This window comes from Raphanus sativus, chromosome 4 (assembly GCF_000801105.2).
Source record: "Raphanus sativus cultivar WK10039 chromosome 4, ASM80110v3, whole genome shotgun sequence".
In the NCBI taxonomy this organism is placed as follows: domain Eukaryota; kingdom Viridiplantae; phylum Streptophyta; class Magnoliopsida; order Brassicales; family Brassicaceae; genus Raphanus; species Raphanus sativus.
In genome coordinates, this window is record NC_079514.1 from 29,557,877 (window position 1) to 29,584,104 (window position 26,228).

The 26,228-nt window shown below is 30.8% G+C and overlaps 1 protein-coding gene and 2 long non-coding RNA genes across 10 annotated transcripts; 1 reads left to right on the top strand and 2 right to left on the bottom strand.

Annotated features, from left to right (window-relative positions):
- Positions 1-27: 27 nt before the first annotated feature.
- On the bottom strand, positions 28-10,796 carry LOC108832399 (uncharacterized). Of its 5 annotated transcripts, none has more exons than XR_008944742.1 (5): positions 10,364-10,792; positions 9,989-10,265; positions 9,838-9,909; positions 9,518-9,598; positions 8,736-9,107 (listed from the first exon to the last, which is right to left on the bottom strand). It is a non-coding gene; the product is annotated as an uncharacterized LOC108832399 (long non-coding RNA). The 5 variants fall into 5 exon arrangements; XR_008944741.1 differs by having other exon boundaries at positions 9,838-10,060; positions 10,167-10,265; positions 10,364-10,787; XR_008944743.1 differs by lacking the exon at positions 8,736-9,107 and adding an exon at positions 28-476 and having other exon boundaries at positions 9,838-10,265; positions 10,364-10,795.
- A 998-nt stretch (positions 10,797-11,794) lies between these two features.
- Positions 11,795-23,033, bottom strand: LOC108834408 (uncharacterized). Of its 4 annotated transcripts, none has more exons than XR_008944738.1 (7): positions 22,691-23,033; positions 22,316-22,592; positions 22,165-22,236; positions 21,845-21,925; positions 14,840-14,941; positions 12,320-12,420; positions 11,795-12,190 (listed from the first exon to the last, which is right to left on the bottom strand). It is a non-coding gene; the product is annotated as an uncharacterized LOC108834408 (long non-coding RNA). The 4 variants fall into 4 exon arrangements; XR_008944739.1 differs by having other exon boundaries at positions 11,796-12,190; positions 22,165-22,387; positions 22,494-22,592; XR_008944736.1 differs by having other exon boundaries at positions 22,165-22,592.
- LOC130510962 (uncharacterized) lies at positions 16,714-21,837 on the top strand. The gene is made up of 7 exons (XM_057007706.1): positions 16,714-17,146; positions 17,244-18,190; positions 18,265-18,800; positions 18,937-19,003; positions 19,059-19,745; positions 19,834-20,907; positions 21,001-21,837. The coding sequence occupies exons 1-7, from the start codon at positions 16,764-16,766 to the stop codon at positions 21,573-21,575; spliced, it is 4,269 nt and encodes a 1,422-aa protein (XP_056863686.1). The 5' UTR covers positions 16,714-16,763; the 3' UTR covers positions 21,576-21,837.
- Positions 23,034-26,228: the final 3,195 nt, after the last annotated feature.

The window sequence follows — 26,228 nt, forward strand, 5'->3', positions numbered from 1 at the left end:
TTGAGGTATGACTGAGTTATATAAACGACACGGCTGAGATATATAAACGACACGACTGAGATTTATAAACGACACATTTGAGTTGTGTAAACATAGCATAAGTCAAATACAAAATACATGGATGAGTTATGTGTTTTACATAGAAAACCAAAAACACAGGTTCATCACTACGAGTCCACCTCGGAGACAACCACCGCCATTTCACCAGGAGACGTCCAAACCTACCACACCTATCATCGAACCCAGCGCTCTTTCCAAACGGAGAGCGTCATCGGAAAAGTCCCGAGATCTCATCCGAAAAAGTCACCGAAATCGCCATCTTCACCACTTTGGCTTCCTTCGCTAGAGAGTGTCGCCGACACAGTCGGGATCTCATCCCAAAACGAAGCTTTTACATGCATAGAGTCACCAATCTGAAAATCCGAGTGGCCAAGAACCAGATCCACTGCCAAAACGCGAAAACTATACGATGCCACCTAAAGCCGGAAACAAAGTTGGCCGCCCACCAAAGGAAAGATGCGACGCCGGGAGCAAAATAAACCGCAGAAAAGAAAAAATTAGAAAACTCAAATCCAAAAAGAAAGTAATAGAACCGTACCGACGGTGATACTAATCTCATCGGCGATTTCTAGAGAGAAGACAGACTGGCCCTACTAGTAGTACTCTTGAATCAATATTATTACAAATGAATAGTTCTTGTTTTAAGAAAAGTTAGAGATGACTTTTTCCGGCTATTTACTTTTCCGTATCAGTAACGTCCAGCTGTAGAACACCAATATGCATTTCAGATTCATAAGAAAGAAATAAAGGAAAGGAAGAAGAATAAACGTCAAAGTTATCAAAACGAATACACGTAAATTGATGAATAAGATTCGATTGTGTGCAGCATCAAACGTAGGCCTGCGATTTTTGTCCGAACCGAATGGGCCGAACCGGACCGAACCGGTTTTTTTCGGTTTTAGGTTTGGTTCGGTTTTCAATTCGGTTCAATTCGGTATGGGTTTGAAAATTAATTCGGTTATCGGTTCGGTTCGGTTTTTGAATTTTTAAAAAAATAAATAAAAATTGTAAAAACCAAAAATAACCGATAATAACCGAAAATAACCGAAAACCCGAACCGAAAATAACCGAGTTACCCAAAAATAACCGAAACTATCCGAAATAACCAAATTTAACCGAAAATACCCGAATATTTTGGAAAAACTATACCAAAATTAACCGAATTTTTTTAAAATCGGTTATTTTCGGAAATAAATTTGAAAACCAAAAAAACCGATAACCGAACCGAACCGAACCGAACCGAAATTTCATTTGGTTTATTTCGGAATTTTTTTAAAAAACTTCGGTTAACCGGAAACCGACGGTTCGGTTCGGTTTCGGAAAACCGAAGTCGCAGGCCTAATCAAACGTATTAAAGCAGATACTATTTTTTGATGCCACTTAATTTATAGCAATCCCTCTGTTTCAAATTATACTAGATTTTGAATTGCACAGTTGTGCGGAATTATTGTTAAACTAAATTTTTGTGATTTTATGATATTTTATAAACTTCAATTTTTGTGATATTATGATATTTTATAAACTTCAGTTTTTTAGATAGTATTTTTGAATTTGATTTCGGTTCAGTTATGGGGTTTTGGTTTTCGGTTCAAGAAATAAAATAGTTTGTTTATTTATGAATTTGATTTTTTATTATTTTGGTTTGGTTTACTTCATCTAATTTTTCAATTATGCTTTATTTATAGTGATCCATGTATATGCAATCTTGCCCGTATTACTCTTTATTTATAGTTATAAATTTATATTAAATAGTATATAATGTTTGTTATGTATTATGTACATAATGATAGTCTTTTGGTTTTGATGTTCAGAAAAAAATTCAAAAATATAAGATATTATCAAAATTATCGAATACTGAATATCCATTCTAACTTGTGATTATAGCATAAATTTGAAGTATTGTAATATATTATCTTTATATTGTTACTGGTATCAAATATTTGGTATAAATGGGAGCTATTAATTTAAAATTAAAAACGCACAGATTTAGGGATATCTAATCTATTAATTTATGGATTATCTACTATTTGAAGTTCTCATTTAAATTTTGGACTCTTTCATAGTTGTTGCTAGAATATATCATACTTCTTATACAATGCAACCTACCAACTTAAATTAAACCAAATCTTAACTAACATAGATTAGTTAAACCTAACGAGTAACACTTTTATAATATTTTGGTTAATCTCTTAATATAATTAGATCATATAAAACTGAACCACTCTTAAATTAACGAGTTTCATATCATTCCAGACATAAGAGAAAAATATCCGACTCATTTACAACATAAACATACAAAGACCATGTATACTTATGCTCATTGATCTTCCAAAAACCAAATAATGTGGCATAGACCAACATAGGCTCATGTTCATATCACTAACTTTACTTCCATATATTTACTCTTCACCTACATCATATCACAACATACACAGTTATGCAAGAACATGATTTTTTTTTTGTTCTAACAACCAAATAATGGTGGCATATAGTCAGTAGATTTTTAAATATGTTTTTTTATATATTACATTTTACGAGACTATGTGTATAAGTTTTTTTTTGAAAAAAGACATAACAATGTGTATAAGTTAAAAGGTAAAATGTGTGATAAGGCAAATTATTATATTAAAAATGAAAGAAGATTAAATACAAACTAATAACAAGTACAACACAAATTATAACACTATTAAATTCTATATATATTTTTATAAAATATTATATATATGTCTAATATGTATATATATATATATATATATATATATAAATGTTACACAAAATATATATAATATTATATACACATATTATATATACCATATATTATTAATTGAAATTTGACAAACCAATTTCCGCCCTTTAGGGCGGGTCCTAATCTAGTATTTGTTTAAAACATAAGTTCTATATTTTGGATAATAGATTTTTGAATTTCGAATACATAAAAATATATCTAAAACTATGTAGAATGATGTTGTTGAAATCTGTATTTATAGCATGCTATATCTTTTTATGTACATATGAACATGTGCTCCGTTGATGTTGTGTTTAGGAATATAATAGAGATTTGGGCATAAGATATGTGACATGTTTAAGAAAAGGAAATCGATGTTGTGTGTAGTAATCTAAAACTAGTACATATAATATGGGGTTCATAAAAGATAACCACAAATCAAGGGCTCCTATAATTGGTCAAAACAATTTATAGATCTTGATATTTGAGTTCATAATCAATCAATGGAAGTTGGCCAGATTGATAAGTCTTAAACTATAGCTTTCAAAACATGGATGCAACAATAACCAATCTATCTATTACATGGGATTTTAATAAGTTCAATTTATTTCTCTCAAATTAACGGTTTGGTTTAGATTTAAAAAATTTGGTTTGTTACCCAAATACTAATGCAAACAATAATTGGTTTAATTTAAATATACCAGTTATCATATAAAATTAAATTGTACATGTAGTGTATTTTCATATTTAGTCACAACATGTTTAGTAAGTTTAAATTGAAAACATATCACAATAAAAATTAAATAAAATTCTAAATTTAATAGACTATATGATAATTTATTTGGATGAAATATTTTTTCAAAAAATAGGTTAGTCTACCAATTTATTATACTTTTTGTCATATTAAATTCATAGAGCACATCTATTCTAATATAACATATATAAAATTTATATAAAAATAGAACATAATTTATTTTCTTTTGTTTTATGGTAAAATTTTAACTAACATTAATTATAATAATATTCTAATTATTAATTACGAAATTAATCATTACATTATTTTATAAAAAGAATTTAAAAAGTTTGGTAGTATTTTGTGAGATTTTTTCTCAACAGATTTTTTAAACTTAAAATAAAAATAAAATTTATATTTAAATTTATTTATTATTAATATCTTTATTAAGATTTAATATAAATAATAAAATATATCACTCTAAATTAATAGCTTATATATTTAGTTCATAGAGCACCTCTATTCTTATATAACGTAGGCTATGATGATAAAATTTATATAAAATATAACATAATTTTTATTTTCTTTTGTCTTATGATAAAATCTTAATTAACATTGATTATAATAATATTTTATTATTAATTACAAAATTAATTATTATATTATTTTATAAAAATATTTAATTTTTTGATAGGATTTTGTTAAATGCTTCTCAACAGATTTTTATAACTAAAAATAAATTTCAATTTATATTTAAATTAATTTATTATTAGTATCTTTATTGATTATTCATATTTGAAGTAAATAATCAAATAAGTCATATTAAATAATTAATTAAGTAGTACTACTATGACTTGTTAACAGTCGATAAAAATATGACTCTAAATTGTTATATTAAACTAGGTATGAATCCGCGCTATATGCGAAATTTTTTCATTTATTATAATAAAAATATAATTTATTTTATAAAATTTTAGAACTTTTAGTTTAAATCTGGTGTTACATATATTGTTTTTGAAAATGATGTATGTTAATCAATATTTTTAGAAATGTACTTTGGTGTTAATTTTGGATTAGTAAGGTTTATATGTATACTTTTCAATTTTTCCTGGATATATATTGTGTTAATTAGTTGATAGTATACTAATTTAAATTATAAACACATTGTTTTATATAAGTTTAACAATACTTTGTTCAATATTTTTTAATAATTCGTAATTGTTAAAGTGTAATATTGAAAAATAAAAATTAATTATATTTATTTTTTGTTTCATATTATTTTTTTCAAAAACAACAACTTAGGATTAGTAAAAATTGATAATTTTTGTTTTATATGTAATATTAGTAGTTTGTGCAAAGATATTATCAAAGTACTAGGATTGGGTATATACCAAGATCTTTTTTAAATGCGCTGAGATTTATATACCAAGATCATATATATATGTTTCTCATTATATACTACATTATTTAACTATTATGGTATAAATTTATGTATTTTTAAATATAAAATAATTACCAAAATGTATATAATTGTGGAATACAGATTTATATATTGTTAGGTATATATACAAATTTTTAATTTAAATAATATAGTATATAAGTGACTAATTTGATTTGAATCGGTATTATTAGTTTAAACTACTTCACCAATGTCAATTACTGCTATAGATATGTTTCGTGTTTATGCAATTTCTACTTCATTTATTTCCTATAATTTATTAGTTTTAAGCTACCTCGTCAATGTTAATTACATAAGATATTATATTTATATTTACAAACCTAAAAAATAATCCAAATTTTAAAACAGAGTAATGTGTTACTTACTGCTAAAATAACGCATCGCATTTTCTGAGAAAACCAAAGTTGTAATAACAACAAACATAAGCAATTTACTGTTCCGTGAGAAAAAGTTTTTTCATATATAACAATATAGATATTCTAGATCTTTATAGTATTCTTAGATATAAAATCTTCATTGCCAAATATTAGATTTTTTTACAAAAGGTAGTTACCACATTCTAATAAATACTAGATTTTTAAAATTTTAATAAATACTAGACTTTAACCCGCACGTCCGTGCATGTAGTTTATAATTTTATATATATATTAATTTTTATATCTTCGCAAATGTTTTAAATACATGATTTATATTTTACTGCTATATAACTCTATATTTTATTGGTTAAATTTTTCATTCGATACTATTTTAATATATATAATTTATTTTATACATTTCATGGAATTTAATGGTTCAGGTATTTGGAATATACTGAATTTAAATAAACAGAATGTTTACGATCAAAAGTAGGGGTACTTTTAATTATAACATGATAAAGGCAATATCGAAAATAGAAAAATGTATTGTGTAGAGTATCGATGGTAAATTTGTTAGTTAGCTAGATTATAGGAAGTAATAGTTTTATATTTATTAAATAATAAAAATATATTGAATGTTTAAAGTTCAGTTTATTAATTATTTTAGTGGCATAAGATTGTAAATAAGTTATAAGTTTATGGGGTAATTCTTAATTTGTACTTCTATTTTAATAGAATATATATAAATAAATACATTTATTTATTTTTAAATAATTATTTATATATCTATAAAACAAAGATATAAAAATATTTTGATTCTTTTAATAAACTTGATATTTTTGAAAATGTCTATTTAGTGAAAATAAATCTGATTAATGGCACCAATAATGTGGTAAAAATTAAATTTCCCCTCACAATTTTGGGAGAAAGTCCTACATTCATGCAAGTTATATCATAAGTTTCCAATTGAGTGAAGTCAAAGATTCATTAGTTCAGGTCCTAATGTTTAATTCGATTCACTAGCCACCGACCGCAAAGCCAAATCTAGACAGTCCAATTCTTTTTTTCTTTTACTAGATATTTACATTCAATTTAATAAGTATGAGCTATCCAATCACATTTATACTAAGACATCCTTAGTGTCTCTGACTCAGACTTTCTAGATATGATTAGTTTTTATCCAAAACAAACATGTTCTGTCAGGAAATTACGCCGAAATTCTTCCTTGCAGTTCTCAAAAAATATTTAAATCACAAAAAATAGCGTTGCTTCTACTTTTCTTTTATTTTTATTCGGAGGGGAAGGGAAAATACTATTAATACTGTGATGTTACAATTTAACACCTTTTTTTGGTTACTCATACTGTGAAATATATCACCTAAGGTATTTGATCAAAAGAAAATATATCACCTAGGGTATTTCAGACTTAAATAAAAATTCATACTGCCATTCAAATAAACTTGAAGCATGATTTTATATACACATGGCCATAATATAAAGTCTAAAAGGAGATGATTTCGAACACAAATTGTTTAACTATCTAAAATCCGCCTACCATCACCATGTGGTTAATAGGTATTGTTGACTCTTCTTTTTAAACTTATACTCCAGTTTGGGCGTGTCGTGTGATTGACCAATACAGAATTAATTTGTGTGATAAATCCTTATCTGTAAAGATATTCATAACGGTTTATTTTATAAAACAAACGTGGAATCTAGAATCAAGATTATAAGTTATCAACTAGACCTTGACCCGCCCGACCGGGCGGGTATTTATTTTCATATTTTATTTTGTGTTTGCATTAATTATTAAAATTAATTAGTCATGTCTTCAAATTATATAAAATAAATCTATATTTAGTATTTATCAAAAAAAATCATATAAGCTATGTTTCATAGAAACAAATCTAAAATTTATATAATTAAATGTCTATGTAAAATATTTTGGAAACAAATTTGTAGAATGAAAATTATATCAAATAAATAACTATGGTTACTATCTTAATTAAAAATTATACATTAGTTATAAAGTTGAAAAGAAATTAAAATAATTGTTTAAAAATAAAAAAATGTGATTTTTTAAAAATTCAGTTTACAATTTATAAGATAATTTAATTATCATATTAGTTTTTATTTAACTTTTAAAGATATTTTAAATGGCCTTCGGACTCTGAACATCTAAATTAACAATTCGGAGAATATGTATACTACTAAAGGTCCATTAAAATTATGTCAATGACTAACCGATTTTTTTCCGGGAAAGAGAAAAACAGAACTCGCGTATAATCATGGTCAGTAATATTGGTCCTCATCTTTAACTTGAATTACGTTTACATTGCTTAGCACAAAGAAACTGAATTATTTTTTGTTTACGTTTAGTAAATGTATTGGAATGGATTCGATTTGTCTGAGGAAGACTTGAAGCAATTTAAAATATACTAGATTATGACCCGCTTTTTGAAAGAGCGGGTATATTTTTTGTTTTAATTCTTTTGGAAATTTTAATTTTTTTAATAATCATATTTGTTAATATTAATTTAATTTGATAAAATGATCCGTTAAATAAAATAAAATATATAATTAGATATAATGTTTATCAATAGAGTAGGCGATGGGCTTCATAGCTGCAAATTTGTTTTCTTATTAATAGATTTAAAACATCAAACTAATTTTCAATGGTGTACAATTAAGTCTAAAAAGATTCGGTTTTAATGATATGTATATAGATTAGTCGTGACATATTTTGTTGAAGAAAGAGGTAAATAATCTTGATAAATTATATGATAGTGTAAGATGTTATGCAACCCACTTATAATTAAATATATTTTTGGTGCAAATATTAACTGTCAATTCAATAAATAATAGATATCCAGTTATAATAGATCTGTTTGATAATATACCAGTACCTATGACAAATCTAAGTATATTACGTGAGGTATCTTATAATTAAGTGTACTTTTCAGTACATATATTAGCTATTAATTAAAAAAAAAGAATAGAAACCTAACAATAATTAATTGGTTAGATGCAAAACGTGAGATAAGGATATAGTTAAGTCATTTAATCTATACTATTAAAGTACAAGCACATTTGAATTTTTTACTAAACATGCCCTTTTTTTTAAATGATGTAGACTACTTCATTAAGGTTATTTGCGTAAATTAGTCACTAATCGATTTTTTCTTAATTCTCCCAGCCCATGATTAATTTTGGCACGGTACAACATAGGCCCAACGTCGAGTATCTAACTTCCCAACGTGGAGTATCGAACTTTTAATGTGTCTATATTTGACCCACTAAGCTAGCATATTGAGAATGTCATTTTAGCACACGTTTCATAACAAGCTTTCTCTTAACTGAATTAAGAATATACTACCTTGGCCAAGAAGAATATGCAATAACTACCCAAATATTTGTTTCATTTAATGCGTTGATATTAAAAAGATACTTGATCCAACAGAATTGTAAATATTGTTAACATTTATAGATTATCACGGAAACAATATCGATTCTAAATATCTTGGCTTGATCAATACTCTAAATATCGATTTACCTAATGCTATATAAACACCTACAACGTACCTAAACGTTCTCACATTTACTCACAACTACATTAGCAAAGCAAAAAAATGTCTGCGGCAATGAAAGTTACCCCTTTGAAAGATGTGAAACCTTTCAAGAGTGGCTGGAAAGTACATGTGAAGGTTCTCCACTCTTGGAAGCAGTACAACCCAGTGCACGGGGACACCCTCGAGATGGTGTTATCCGATGAAGCTGTGAGTGTTGTAAAAAGTATTTTGTTTATTTGTTGTATTATATAGCTTTAAGTTTGTTCACTAACTCTCTTATATTTTCAACGTTTACTAGGGGTGTAAAATACATCCCTATTTGTTTTAAGTTTGTTCACTAACTCTCTTATAGCTTTAAGTTTGTTTCTCTATCATCTTATATTACTTCCTATTTGATACTGATCTTTATTTAGTATTAAGCAAAACAATTTGATTCAAACAAGTTTCTAAGAATAAGGTTATTTTAAGAATTTGAACGATTCAAAAAGTCTATCAAACAGATAAAAAAACACCACACTTCATTCAACATTCATCAAACAGCTCCGGTTTTATCCTAACTACCATTATCAGTTCGCAATCTAATCTAAACAATATGAACCTCTAAAATGCACTTACTTATTGGTTCGTATTGCTTTGGCGTTATGTATTTGTCCCATGGTCCTTCAGCTGCACAAACATGTGTCTTTAAACTTTTAACTGCATGACCACCAAAAGAATTGTAACAGATATTAGTTAATTGCTTCCAAAACTAAACTAACCTAAAGTTTGTCATCTATATCCCAATGTGATTAAATCTAAACTAATCATTTTTTATTTGTATGGAAAGTACACTTTTATATTTATGTAAAAGTGTCGACAAAAAAAAAATATTGATGTAAAAGAAGAAAAAATACGAGGAAGTAACTTATCACAGACTTTAAGATTATGTTATTTACCAGTGAAGAATGACATGTTCCGCTTCAGAACTTCGTCGGATTCTTCGTCGGATTCTTAGAAACCATTCCAATCTCACCGGAAACAAAAACCAGAACAAATGTTACATGAATATATTTGGTGTATCACAGACTTTAAGATTATGTTATTTACCAGTGAAGAATGACATGTTCCGCTTCAGAACTTCGTCGGATTCTTCGTCGGATTCTTGGAAACCATTCCAATCTCACCGGAAACAAAAACCAGAACAAATGTTACATGAATATATTTGGTGAATAAAACTCTGAGATTAACTTTTAACAAATGATTAAAAACTTTAAACTATATTTACCGTTTAATTGTCTTTCGATTCTGATCACAAATCGGCCAAAGATTTCTGAAATCGCCAAATTGAAACCCAAATATCACTTAACGTTTTTCTCACTGAAGCCTTCGGATCTCACATGCAAAACAGATACCAAATATTTCTGTAAATCTTCATCGAAAACGATCTATATAATCTGAAGAACAAAAGTTTGAAAAAGTAACCTTAAGAGTGAGGAATAGGAGAAGTCTTTCCTGGATCTAACGAGTTTCAAACTTCGTGGTTTGATTTTGTTTCCAAACCCGATTTGCTACCGTCATCGTCGAAGATCTTCAAGCCATCGTTACAGTTTTTACTGGTTTTGATTTTGATTTCTGAACCTTCAATTGATTTCTGAATCGTCAATCGCCATGGATGGGGAAAGAAGCGTCGATCGATCTGCTACCATCATCGTTGAAGATCTTCAAGGTATCGGTAAAGATTTTACTGGTTTTGATGTTGCTTTCTGAATCGTCAATCGGCATGGTGGGGATGATTGAAATCGTCGACAAAGCTTTTTTTTCCTTTTCTGTTTCTTTTTGTTTTAAAATAGATGTGTCGTGTCTCTTACCACCTATTTGGTCGGTAAATTATTTTATGTGGCCAATATATCCAACTTCAATTTTTTTGTATTTATCAAGTATTCTTACTAATTTTGTATAATAAACCAACAAAAACAGAAAATTATTTTGTTTTTTCCTTTCTAAATATAATTAAACCATTTATAAAAATTTTGCATTTATTATTTAAAAAATATATATATATATTAAAAATAATAAACACAATTGTTAACTGTTTAAATTATACAAAATCTCTTTAAAAAAATATTAACAATAGTTGATAAATACAAAAAAATATTAACAATAGTTTTTTTCTTTCTAAATATGATTAAACCATTTATAAAATATTTGCATTTAAAAAAAATAAATATATTTATATATATTTTTTAAATAATAAACACATTTGTTAACTGTTTAAATTATACAAAATCTCTTTAAGAAAATATTAACAACATAATCAAGTTTATTTATTAGTGTCATACAATTGTGATGATAAAAAAATAAATTTATATTTTGTGAACATAAATGTTTCATTTAAAATGAAAATGATAAAGAAAATAATAAAAAAATTCTATAAAATAAAACACAAATATATGAAAATATTATATTTACTAAAACAATTTGTTTAAACAAAATTTAAACGAAAACTAAACCCGCGCTTTGAAAGCGCGGGTCAAAATCTAGTCTATACTATTAAAGTACAAGCACATTTGGATTTTTTACTAAACATGCCCTTTTTTAAAAATGATGTAGACTACTTCATTAAGGTTATTTGCGTACATTAGTCACTAATCGATTTTTTCTTAATTCTCCCAGCCCATGATTAATTTTGGCACGGTACAACATAGGCCCAACGTCGAGTATCTAACTTCCCAACGTGGAGTATCGAACTTTTAATGTGTCTATATTTGACCCACTAAGCTAGCATATTGAGAATGTCATTTTAGCACACGTTTCATAACAAGCTTTCTCTTAACTGAATTAAGAATATACTACCTTGACCAAGAAGAATATGCAATAACTACCCAAATATTTGTTTCATTTAATGCGTTGATATTAAAAAGATACTTGATACAACAGAATTGTAAATATTGTTAACATTTATAGATTATCACGGAAACAATATCGATTCTAAATATCTTGGCTTGATCAATACTCTAAATAATTCCTATATCGAACTAAGAATCTACCAGAGATATTTTTTAATCGTCATACCTAACCATCGATTTACCTAATGCTATATAAACACCTACAACGTACCTAAACGTTCTCACATTTACTCACAACTACATTAGCAAAGCAAAAAAATGTCTGCGGCAATGAAAATTACCCCTTTGAAAGATGTGAAACCTTTCAAGAGTGGCTGGAAAGTACATGTGAAGGTTCTCCACTCTTGGAAGCAGTACAACCCAGTGCACGGGGACACCCTCGAGATGGTGTTATCCGATGAAGCTGTGAGTGTTGTAAAAAGTATTTTGTTTATTTGTTGTATTATATAGCTTTAAGTTTGTTCACTAACTCTCTTATATTTTCAACGTTTACTAGGGGTGTAAAATACATGCCTCCTGCAAGAGAACTTACATGGAGAGTAAAGGCCGCCTTCTTCCTGTTGGAGCATGGAGACACATTCAGAATTTCACTCTCACTCCTTCAACTGGCATGTACCGATCAACCGATCATCCCTTCAAAATGAGCATCATTCAGAGCACGTCAATCACAAAGTCGACTCTTAACAATGAAGACATGTACCTAAGCTTGGTGGACTTTCAGACTGTTTTGGGAGGTTCACTGAAAACATGTTTTCTCATTGGTAATTATTTACGCAATCGTCTTATCTATTGTTACCTATTGTAGTATCGTGTCCTCTGTCTAAGTATTAATATGATGTTTTTTTCAGATGTGATTGGTCAAGTTCAAGACTTGGGGGATCTTGAAAGTATTCAAGTCTCAGGCAAACCAAGAATGAAATTGGAGTTTACCCTTCGCGACATCAAGTTTGTATTCTTTGTCAAACAATTTTTTTGTGATATGAAGTTAATTTACTGAAGTATCTATTTTTTATGTTTTAAAATAGTGATGCTCGTGTTCCCTGCTGTCTGTGGGGTAAATTTGCGGAGATTCTCTACGAGGGGTGTAGAAAAGACGAGGAAGGGAAGCCCATTTGTCTAATAAGGTTTGCAAAGATCGGGAGATTTAGAGGTATAAGCTTACTTTTATCTCTTAATGACCTTATAAAATATGATTAAAGGTTTTGGAGTTTTCTAATATGTACTTTTATAAAATCTGTAGGTGAACTCCAGATCACCAATGCTTTTGAGGCATCATTGGTCTTGATTAATCCTGACATAGCTGAAACTGCTGCTTTCAAACAAATGTAGTGTTTTTTGAATCATATAATAATTACTGGTGATTCCCTTTAAATGTTGTTCTACTCTCTTATATTATATGGTTATAAACGTTTGTTAGGTTTGTTGATGAGGTTAAACCCCTCGCCCTTTGTGAGGGTCGTGATGAAACACTTGATTTGGAAGAGGTGAAATGTATCCAAGAGAAGCGTGACAAATGGATGCTTTATCCCAAGAGAACCATCCATGAACTCCTTCAGTCCACTCAGGTAATCATTCGTTTTTTGTAAAGTTGTTTGTTTCTTATAGTGATTCAATGTGACTTATAAAACCATCTTTCTCACTAGGTGGATAAGTTCTTGGTTGAGTGCAAGGTCTTTGCTATTGACTCAGATTGGGGCTGGTATTACTTTGGTTGCTGCACATGCAACAAAAAGGTGGTGAAAGTGGGAACTTTAGTTAAGACAATTCATGGTAACGAGGTCATTACACATCTCTGGTGGTGTGAGGTGTGCAAAGAGAATGTTTCAAGTGTGTCACCAAGGTGAGAATTTCACTGCACTTTCTATATTCAAATGTATGTTATAATTATTCTTATTTATACTCTCAATTACGCAACTTGCTCACTGATGTTTTTGTTTGTAGGTTTAAGCTCCATGTGATTGTTCAGGATGACACAGGAGAAACAAAACTGATGTTACTTGACCAAATTGCCAAGGGAATGATCGTTGAGTCGGCTGCGACTCTCTTGAATGGATCATTTGATGAGGTATGCATTACATAGTGTTTATTTTGTGTTCTTTTCGAGATACTAGAGTTGTTACTAATAGATAGAAGTTTCTCTTATTGTCATCAAGCTTGAGGATCCTACAGATTTGCCTGACGCCATCCTTGCTGTTGTTGGAAAGACTTTCACATTTGGACTATCTGTGGAAAAGGAACATGTTTTGTATGGTTCTGAAATCTACAAGGTTGGGAAAATCTACCGTGAAAGTCAGATTGTTTTCACTGAGTCAGCCAATGTTGACAGTTCAGAGTCTGATCAAGATCTCGCTCTTACAAGTGGAGAAGAGGTATGACTGTTATGATTTTGATCGTTTTTAGGCTTATAAATTATAATCCATTTGACATATTAATAATGAGACTTGCTAAAGTTTATGTTTCTAAACTTTCAGAACTCTGTCAATCTCCTTGACAATGAAGGAGACAGTGAGGGAATGGCAACGCCATCAACCACGCCATCCACGAAGAGAAAGGGAGAATGGTCAGACCCACCACCAGATATCACTTCGACTTCAAAGAATCTTCGCTTAAAAACTATCAAGGTGGAGAAGATGAGTGATTTGGAGAAGATGAGTGGCAAGAAGACCTAAATCTGCGAGCCTGAAATTTTAGTTTTTTTGTTTGGTTTTATTTGTTTTCTAATTTCTGAAGCAATTCATGTTTTTGGTTTTTTTTATTAATGTTTGGTTTTCGTTTTTATAAGGTTCGGTTATGTTTTTGGAAAAACTTATTATAATAAATTATGCTTCAGAAATTTCTTTGCCTTTTTTCTTTAATTTGTTAATGGTTATATTTATTTAAAACCATTGCTTGCTGTGTAACCTACGATTTAGTCTAAAAGTGCTTAACTGACTAAGATTTGTTAACTGTACCTCCAAAAAATATGTATTTCTTTCCACTTTGTTCCCTAACTACCAATCAGTTTCATAATTAACCGAAATTAGATTATATATGGTTTTAAGAATGGGCTTACTTTATCAAAGTGACTTCTATATGGGCGTATGTATGAGGGAGATTCTTAAAATCGCCATGTCCAAATCATCGACTCATTTCTTGCACTTTAAGTAAACCTACACTGGAAAATCAAAGTTGATGATGGTTAGCAATTTTCCATATAAGACCGATTAATAAAATATACCTCCAATAGTCACAAAGGCAATTCAATATACCATAGATTATTTTTTGGCAAAAAAAATAAAAAACAAAACGCAACACAATACGGTAACAAGATAGTAAAGTTCCCTAACTAATTATATATCGTTCTAGCGATAAGAATAACACAGAGAATATTTTCTAGCAGAGAACGATGAAAGATATAACCAAAAAGACAGTACCAACTGGATCTACCACTAAGAGGAAACGAACTATAAAAAACAGTGAAACTATTGGTAACAAGGAGAATTCCGCAATCTTGTGTAAGTTGTCCTTTCTCTAAGTTTATATGGTTATTGGATTAGCGTTCAGTAATGAACTGTTGCGTTTTGTTTTCATGTAATCAAATTCGGAATTGACAAAGCACAAGCAAACAGCGTTTCCACTACAAGCACAATCAATACGGTGAGAAGCCCTGTTTGTAAGGAAAATACAAGATTACAGAGACCACCTAAGAAGTCAAAAACAACTGAGAACATTTTATGTAAGTCTAATTTATCCTCAAAAATGGCGTTTGCTTGAGATTGTATTGTTGGGCATTACTAATCTTTTTTAATTGTCTTAAGCCCAAGCTAACTCACAGATACCACCCCTTTCGTTAAGTTCACACTCAGTAGCTCAACGTCCTAATTACAAGAGGAAGAGAACAACCAATTCCAACGAAGGAGAACTAATAATGTTATCTGATATTACCAATGAAGTTCCTTCTCCAACCACACAGACACAACAATCTGATCTCACTCCAACGCATTATGAGAGAACTAGAGCGAATACAATTATTCATTCAACGACTACGCCTACTGGAACTAAAACAGATGACCAACGAAAAGAAAACCTGTGTGCATCTACTAAGAGGCTAAGAAAGAACAGTTCTTTTTCATGTAATTCCTCTGACATTCAATTAGTCCCTGTCTACGTGTTGTCTTGCTCTTTTCGTTTATTGTGTTCTTACATTTACATTCTCATGTACCAGCCCGTTCTAACCTGGACAGACAACCAAGTTTTACTCCGACAAGGTCAATACCTCTATCTGATACGACTGATGTATTTCCTTCTTTAAGGACACAGACACAACAAGAGGTTCCAACTCCTACATTTCAATCATCTAAGTCCAGATTAACAGCTAAAGGTGATTACTATATGTTGTTATGTGTATTTTTCTGAGAACATTCGGAAGTTACCTAAATCATATATGCATAATTTATAAAATTTGTTTGTTTTCAGAAAAAGGAAAAGGAATAGCTGTTGCCTCGGGAAACAAATCAAAAACAGTTCATGGTATGTTGTTTATGTTATAAAGGGCTTATTTTGACACAGTTTTGCGCAATGAAAGTTTCCTTGATGCTTTGTTTTATAGCAACAGAAACAGAAGGAGTTGGCCTTCATGGTGATGGGTACTCGAGTGAAGAAAATGATGAATCTACATTTCATGATTACGAGGGTGCATATGAAGTGTGTGGAGAACAGGATTATGATTGCAGCAGTGAAGAAAGTGACACGGAGTCTGAATCAAATTTGAATTTTGCCAGTATGTCTAAAGAATCAGACTCAGTTGGACCCTCCACAAGGAAAACTTCTTCCAAGGGGAAAAACAGTACGATAAATTTCTATTTTTACGTTTATAAGAACAAATTGACTGTGCTTGCCTATAATTTAACATAAGGTTTTGTTCATATCTTTTTCCAGAGGCAGTATACATCGACGAAGGTGATGCAACACATAAATGTGAGCATTGTGGGGCTATCATGTGGTTTGGTGAGCGCCTAAACCGGAAGAGATATGCCAAGAAACCTATATTTTCATTGTGTTGTGGGCAAGGTCAGGTTCAGCTGCCACTGTTAAAAGAATCCCCCGCCATATTGAAAAGATTTTTGACAGAGAATGATGAAATGAGTAGATATTTTCGTGAGAATATTAGAGTCATCAACATGGTTTTCTCATTTACATCTCTTGGTGGGAAAGTGGACCGCTCTGCTAAAAAAGGTATTGGCCCTCAGATGTTTCAGCTTCAAGGAGAGAACTACCATTTGATGGGTAGTCTAAAGCCACCAAAGGGAGAACCCAAGTTTGGTCAGCTTTATATTGTTGACACAGAAAATGAGATAGCCAATCGATCTGGTATTATCGGGTAATTTTTATTCATATTTTAACCAGTTTGAGCTATGATTTTCGAAGCTAAAAGAGTTTTAATTAATCTGGACGAGCTCGTGTTTATATTTTCTCAGGAAATACAAGAAGTCAACTGAAAAAGCAAGGAAAGATGAACTTAGGAAAAAGGTTATACAGGCGTTAATGGAAATGCTAGATGAGTGCAACCCCTATGTCCATCAATTTAGATCAGCACGTGATCGTTTTGACACTAATCCTGATCAGACATTTCACATGCGTATCATTAGTAGTCGAGAGAAAGATGGAAGAACATATGATACTCCTACTGCCTCTGAAGTTGCTGCACTAATTCCTGGAGATTTCAATTTGGACATGGATAAAAGGGATATTGTGTTGCAAGAGAAACAGACTGGATGGCTTAAGAGGATTAGTGAAATTCACCCTGCTTATCTGGCTCTTCAATATCCTCTTATCTTTACATATGGTGAAGATGGGTTCAGACTTGGTATTCAAAAGAGGGAAACAGACGCAACAGCAAAGCTAAAGAGGAAGGCACTCAGCATGAGACAATGGTATGCGTTTCGTTTACAAGAAAGAGAGAATGAGTGTCATACACTACTCCATTCGAGAAGATTGTTTCAGCAATTTTTGGTCGATGGTTATACTACAATTGAGGCGAACAGGCTGTTTTATCTTAGAATGAACCAGAAAAGTCTCAGATCAGACAGCTATGACTCTATTCAACAAGCTGAAAACTCGGGCAAAACAGATATGCATGAGCAAGGAAGTCGATTTTTGCTACCAGCATCCTTTACGGGAGGAGCAAGATACATGAAGAATATGTATTTAGATGCCATGGCTATCTGTAAATATTTTGGGTTTCCTGAGTACTTTATAACATTTACTTGCAATCCTAAATGGCCGGAGATCACCAGGCATCTACAACCCAGAAAGCTTACTGCTGAAGATAGGCCAGAGATTCTGGGAAGAATCTTTAAAATCAAATTGGAATCTCTTATGGCAGATTTAACAGATAAACAACTTTTGGGGAAGACATCTTCGGGTGAGTTATTCAGTACGAATTGAGTATTCATGTTTTTGGTATGTAATTTATTCCTCTAATTTTTTTTTTGGCAGCAATGTATACGATTGAGTTCCAGAAACGTGGCCTACCCCATGCACACATTCTTTTATTCATGCATCCTAATTCTAAGATTAGAACAAACGATGACATTGACAGAATCATCTCCGCAGAAATTCCTGATAAAGAAAAAGAGCCAGAGCTTTACGAAGTGGTTAAGGACATGATGATCCATGGTCCTTGTGGAGCTGTTAATTTGAACTCTCCATGCATGGAGAATGGGCAATGTTCGAAGCAGTATCCTAAGCCCCATGTTGAAAAAACATATGTGAACAAGGAAGGATTTCCAGTTTATAGAAGAAGGAAAGAGGGGAATGGATTTATAGAGAAAAAAGGATTCAAGTGTGACAACACCAATGTCATACCTTATAACAAGGAGTTGTCTCTTCGTTATCGAGCTCACATTAATGTGGAATGGTGCAATCAGAATGGTGCTGTAAAATACTTATTCAAGTATATTAATAAAGGGCAGGATCGTGTTACTGTTGCTGTTGAACCTCCGGATAATGGTTCGTCCAAAGAAAATAGTTCTGTACCAGCAGGTGACTACTTGCATTAATAGTATAGATTTAACTGTTGTGGCATGTATTTTTTTTTATGACATAGTCTGCTCACTTCTAACAGATTTGCTTTAATGTTTTTCAGAAAGCAATGCGGCTAATTCTGAGACTGCGACAAATGCAGCTTCAAAAGAGGAGAGTAAAAATGAGATCAAAGACTTTTTCAACTGCAGGTGCAAATTTATTCGACTCTGTTATTGCTTATATTTCGATTTTTTCTTTTTTAAAAGTTTACATCTATGACTATAATTGTTTTTACAGATATGTATCTGCAAGTGAAGGTGGTTGGAGGATCTTTCAGTTCCCAATACATTATAGATCAACTCCAGTTGAGAGAATACAATTTCACCTACCAGGAAAACAGATCATTGTTTTTAAGGATGATGACACATTCGAAGAAGTGACCAGCCGAAAACTCATTGAAAATACTATGTTTATGGGCTGGTTCGAATTGAATAAGGTTAGTGAAGTTGCTCGGACTCTGAATTTAGCTGAGATTCCAACAATGTTTACTTGGAATAAAAAGGATAAGAAGTTTCATGATAGAAAGAGAGGATTTAGTATTGGTAGAATCAATTATGCACCACGTAAGATCGAAGAAGCTTTCTACATGCGTGTCTTGCTAAACATTGTTAAAGGTCCGTTTGAGGATAAGGACATAAGGACTTTCAACAGTGTTGTCTATGAAACATATAAAGAGACATGTTTTGCAAGAGGGCTACTTGAAGATGATCAAGAATATATTGATGAGCTTGTGAGGAAAAGTTTTACTGGTTCGGGATCATACATGCGCCATGCATTTGTGATCATGTTAATGTCGGGTACTTTGTCAAAGCCTGAAGAGGTGTGGGAGAATACTTGGGAATTCCTTTCTGAGGACATTCAATATAAACGAAGGCAGCAACTGCATCGACCAGGTAATATATGTTATTTATTTGAGTCTGATTGTGTGGATTCTATTACTATAACACCACTTAACGGGAAATTAACATGTGACACACGCAGATCTTTGTTTGTCGGATGAAGAAAAAAAAGAAGCAGCACTTATAGAGATCGAAAAGATTTTAAAAAGTAATGGAACTTCTTTGGCGAACTGGACGTCTATGCCACAGCCAATCCCAGACATCATAAATGAAAACGTGCTGATTTTGGATGAGCTCAGTTACAACCGGGAGGAGTTAAGAGCCGATCATGATCGTGACTTTCCAAAACTCACTGATGAGCAAAGGAAAATCTATGATGAGATTACCGATGCTGTTTTTAATAAGAAAGGAGGTGTGTTTTTTGTTTATGGGTTTGGTGGAACTGGAAAAACCTTCTTGTGGAAACTGCTTTCTGCTGCTATCAGAATGAGGGGTGAAATCTGTCTGAATGTGGCTTCAAGTGGAATTGCTTCTCTATTGCTACCAGGAGGAAGAACATCACATTCCAGATTCGGAATTCCTATAAACCCAGATGAGTTTTCTTATTGCAATCTGGTACCAGGAACTGATCAGGCGGACTTGGTGAAAGCAGCCTCGCTTATCATCTGGGATGAAGCTCCGATGATGAGTAAGCACTGTTTTGAATCTTTGGATAGAAGCATGGCAGATATCATTGGAAACAAAGAAAACCTACCATTCGCCGGAAAAGTAGTTGTCTTTGGTGGAGATTTTAGACAAGTACTGCCAGTTATTCATGGAGCTGGAAGACCGGAAATAGTTATGGAGGCACTTAATTCTTCTTATCTCTGGAAGCATGTTAAAGTTTTAGAGCTCACAAAGAACATGAGACTGTTCTCAAATGATCTCACACCTGAAGGTACAAAAGAATTACAAGAGTTTTCGCAGTGGATTTTAGATGTTGGAGATGGAAAAATTGGCAGTGGAAACGATGGTGAAGCTCTAATCACTATTCCAGATGAGTTTCTAATTCTTGATGCTGATGATCCAATAGATTCTATAAGCAGAGCAGTGTATGGGGATGCTGTTTCTTTACTGCAGAATAGAGAACCTAAGTTTTTTCAAGAAAGAGCAATACTTTGTCCTACTAACGAAGATGTGAACATGATTAATCAGCACATGTTGGACAAGCTGCCAGGTTCGTTTGTGGATATTTTTTTCTTTAGATTACTGACTTCTAAATGAACTATGTGTTTGTTATAATTTTTATGTTTTTCGTTGGTCAATGCAGGTGAGGAAAGGTTCTATTTGAGTTCTGATTCTATAGACTCTTCAGACAGGTTTTCAAAGAATGACCAAGCTCTTACTCCAGATTTTCTGAACAAAATCAAGGCATCAGGTTTACCTAACCATAGTCTCAGATTGAAGATAGGGTGTCCTGTGATGTTGCTTAGAAACATTGATCCTATTGGGGGACTAATGAACGGTACTAGACTCCAGATTACTGAAATGTATGACTTCATGATACGGGCAAAAGTCATTACAGGGGAGAAAGTCGGTCACACTGTTTATCTTCCTAGACTCTCAATAACACCTTCAGATAAAAAAATGCCGTTCAAGATGAGGAGGAGACAACTACCTATTGCTGTGGCATTTGCTATAACAATCAATAAAAGCCAAGGTCAATCACTTTCAGAGGTTGGTTTGTTTCTACCGAGACCTGTTTTCTCTCATGGGCAGCTCTATGTGGCTATTTCTAGAGTGACTTCTAAGAAAGGACTGAAGATTTTGATTGTCGACGGTGAAGGCAAGCCTCAACGTCAAACAATGAATGTGGTATTCAGAGAGATATTCGATAATCTTTGATGTTCGTTTTGTATTTGTTTCTCTATCATCTTATATTACTTCCTATTTGATACTGATCTTTATTTAGTATTAAGCAAAACAATTTGATTCAAACAAGTTTCTAAGAATAAGGTTATTTTAAGAATTTGAACGATTCAAAAAGTCTATCAAACAGATAAAAAAACACCACACTTCATTCAACATTCATCAAACAGCTCCGGTTTTATCCTAACTACCATTATCAGTTCGCAATCTAATCTAAACAATATGAACCTCTAAAATGCACTTACTTATTGGTTCGTATTGCTTTGGCGTTATGTATTTGTCCCATGGTCCTTCAGCTGCACAAACATGTGTCTTTAAACTTTTAACTGCATGACCACCAAAAGAATTGTAACAGATATTAGTTAATTGCTTCCAAAACTAAACTAACCTAAAGTTTGTCATCTATATCCCAATGTGATTAAATCTAAACTAATCATTTTTTATTTGTATGGAAAGTACACTTTTATATTTATGTAAAAGTGTCGACAAAAAAAAAATATTGATGTAAAAGAAGAAAAAATACGAGGAAGTAACTTATCACAGACTTTAAGATTATGTTATTTACCAGTGAAGAATGACATGTTCCGCTTCAGAACTTCGTCGGATTCTTCGTCGGATTCTTAGAAACCATTCCAATCTCACCGGAAACAAAAACCAGAACAAATGTTACATGAATATATTTGGTGTATCACAGACTTTAAGATTATGTTATTTACCAGTGAAGAATGACATGTTCCGCTTCAGAACTTCGTCGGATTCTTCGTCGGATTCTTGGAAACCATTCCAATCTCACCGGAAACAAAAACCAGAACAAATGTTACATGAATATATTTGGTGAATAAAACTCTGAGATTAACTTTTAACAAATGATTAAAAACTTTAAACTATATTTACCGTTTAATTGTCTTTCGATTCTGATCACAAATCGGCCAAAGATTTCTGAAATCGCCAAATTGAAACCCAAATATCACTTAACGTTTTTCTCACTGAAGCCTTCGGATCTCACATGCAAAACAGATACCAAATATTTCTGTAAATCTTCATCGAAAACGATCTATATAATCTGAAGAACAAAAGTTTGAAAAAGTAACCTTAAGAGTGAGGAATAGGAGAAGTCTTTCCTGGATCTAACGAGTTTCAAACTTCGTGGTTTGATTTTGTTTCCAAACCCGATTTGCTACCGTCATCGTCGAAGATCTTCAAGCCATCGTTACAGTTTTTACTGGTTTTGATTTTGATTTCTGAACCTTCAATTGATTTCTGAATCGTCAATCGCCATGGATGGGGAAAGAAGCGTCGATCGATCTGCTACCATCATCGTTGAAGATCTTCAAGGTATCGGTAAAGATTTTACTGGTTTTGATGTTGCTTTCTGAATCGTCAATCGGCATGGTGGGGATGATTGAAATCGTCGACAAAGCTTTTTTTTTTCCTTTTCTGTTTCTTTTTGTTTAAAAATAGATGTGTCGTGTCTCTTACCACCTATTTGGTCGGTAAATTATTTTATGTGGCCAATATATCCAACTTCATTTTTTTTTTTATTTATCAAGTATTCTTACTAATTTTGTATAATAAACCAACAAAAACAGAAAATTATTTTGTTTTTTCCTTTCTAAATATAATTAAACCATTTATAATTTTTTTGCATTTATTATTTAAAAAATATATATATTTATTAAAAATAATAAACACAATTGTTAACTGTTTAAATTATACAAAATCTCTTTAAAAAATATTAACAATAGTTGATAAATACAAAAAAATATTAACAATAGTTTTTTTCTTTCTAAATATGATTAAACCATTTATAAAATATTTGCATTTAAAAAAAATAAATATATTTATATATATTTTTTAAATAATAAACACATTTGTTAACTGTTTAAATTATACAAAATCTCTTTAAGAAAATATTAACAACATAATCAAGTTTATTTATTAGTGTCATACAATTGTGATGATAAAAAAATAAATTTATATTTTCTGAACATAAATGTTTCATTTAAAATGAAAATGATAAAGAAAATAATAAAAAAATTCTATAAAATAAAACACAAATATATGAAAATATTATATTTACTAAAACAATTTGTTTAAACAAAATTTAAACGGAAACTAAACCCGCGCTTTGAAAGCGCGGGTCAAAATCTAGTGAAATATTTAAAGCTTAAGTATATAGTAATGGCATTTGTGTAAATACTTTTTAAAATCAAGGGGATGTCAAAAAATGTACTTCAGTTTTAATAGTATAGATAGCCTTCTCTAAATTCCTAAAAAGGTAAATTTAGCTTTCTCTGGTAATAAAAAGACCTGAAGTAATTTAAAATATATAGCTTTCTCTGGTAATAGTCATCTTATACTGATTAGTTGTTGGTCGGTATTTCCTTTTACCAACACCGGATACCTTAGAGTTTTCAGTCACACCCCACTCTCCCAACTTTAAGTTTCGCTGGGTCCGAAACATGTGTGGTCTGGCGCATGATACTTGGATTTTCACACCCTGTAAACAAACAAAAATCGTTTAGATACTTAAAGTATAAAGAACATTTAAACGGATGTGTAGGTAAAACTTACAGTCTCATCAGCCAAAACCTTTTCAAGTGTTTCATCAGAAGCATAGTGCTTCCATGATTATTCACTTTCACCTGCACATGCCATTTAATGGACCTCGGCTTCAAGTTTTTTAACAACACAAAACTTTTGTTTTTTGACACTATGAACTATAAGAAGCGAACTATAAAATTGTTTAGGAGCTGTTGAGGTGATATTGACTATGACTGCAAGGTACACTATATATATAACGTGAATTTAAAACCTTAATGAAGAGAATATACCTAAAAACATTGCAAAAGAGAAAATTTCGTGATTTAATGTAACAATATAATTTTTTCCAAAAAATTGCATCTATATTATTCGAAAATATAGGGATTTGCTTGGAGTTGGAAAATTTCCTTTTACAACGTAATTAATGCTTGACTGTTCCCCAAGTTAAGCAAAAAATAATTATTTTGAAAAAAAATCTAAAGATAATTTATTATTCATCACGGCCATAAGTTGGCGCAATTATGGGATACAGTTTCTCTGTTTTATAGGCATCCTACGAATATTTAACAGTGATTATATCATAGAATTAATTATTGGCAAAGATATTCTGTTTACATTTAATAAACGAATATTGTTTGATTTTATTATAATTATCCATACAAATGTTTAATAATTTTTATTGTTTCAAGTTGAACATGAAAAACAGATAGTTTATATTGTTTCACGTTTAATAATTTATTTTAATTTAGTTAATTATAAACAGATATCATGAACACAAAGTTATGAAATGTAAAAGTTACAAGTAATGAAAAATAGAAATGAAATAAATTCCTTTGTAAAGAACTAAAGTTATCTTGCTATTTAAACATGAATATCAAGCTCTTGGAGAAGAAGAGAATTGCAGATTAAAGTGTTCAGTTGTTTTATTTTTCAAGTAATTCAAAATTTCATGGTTTACGTGAAGAAGAAAGGAATTTAGTTAATGTGTTGTCATATAATTGTAGTTGATTTAGAGTTTTCATGTAATTTAGTTAATTATAAACATATATCGTGAACATGGGAAGTTGTTGTATCCGTTTATAATGCAAAAAAAACAGTGAGAAAATATACATTAAATTAAGTGGAAAAGACAAGAATTTTTTAAGGAAAGATTATTAATAGGTTCAGTGGCATGGAAGTGTAATTAACATTGAAAACTTAGGGGCATTTCCTAAGTGTACTTCTCTTTTAATAATAGAGATTGTCATATAATTGTAGTTGATTTAGAGTTTTCATGTAATTTAGTTAATTATAAACAGATATCGTGAACATGAGAAGTTGTTGTATCCGTTTATAATGCAAAAAAAAACAGTGAGAAAATATACATTAAATTAAGTGGAAAAGACAAGAATTTTTTAAGGAAAGATTATTAATAGGTTCAGTGGCATGGAAATGTAATTAACATTGAAAACTTAGGGGCATTTCCTAAGTGTACTTCTCTTTTAATAATAGAGATATTATTGTATCAAATCAGTTACAAATAGAAAACCATGTAGTTCGACGGATTAAGGGGGTGTTATTGGTTCATATATTTTAATGGATTTGAAAATCTAAATCAAATCTAGTGTTATTGGTTCTATTATTTTAAAATCTAATTTCAAATCTACTGTTATTGGTTCTACGATTTTAAAATAGATTTTAGAATCATGTGTTATTCAATAATACATATTTGTTTACGGATTTGATTTAAATATGGATTTGAATGGATTTATAAATAAATATAAGAGTAAAATACAAAGGAGCAAATATTGAGTGAAACCTTGTTATTTTGATTGGATTTGTGTTGTTCATAATTCTTTATATTTTGTGTCCTAATTAAACGTCAGTTGATATAATTGTATTATTCTGTTGAGATTCCGGCGAGTAAAACGGTGGCTGCGAGAAAAGATAAAGTGGTGGACTTTTCTTATTGAAGTCTCCACTATCAAACGAAACAAAAAAAAACACTATCAAATGAAACACTAGCAATGTTTTCACAATTATTTTGATAGGTTCTTAAACTGCTTTTGTCAAATTTATACATTAAACATGAATTCAGAATTTTCT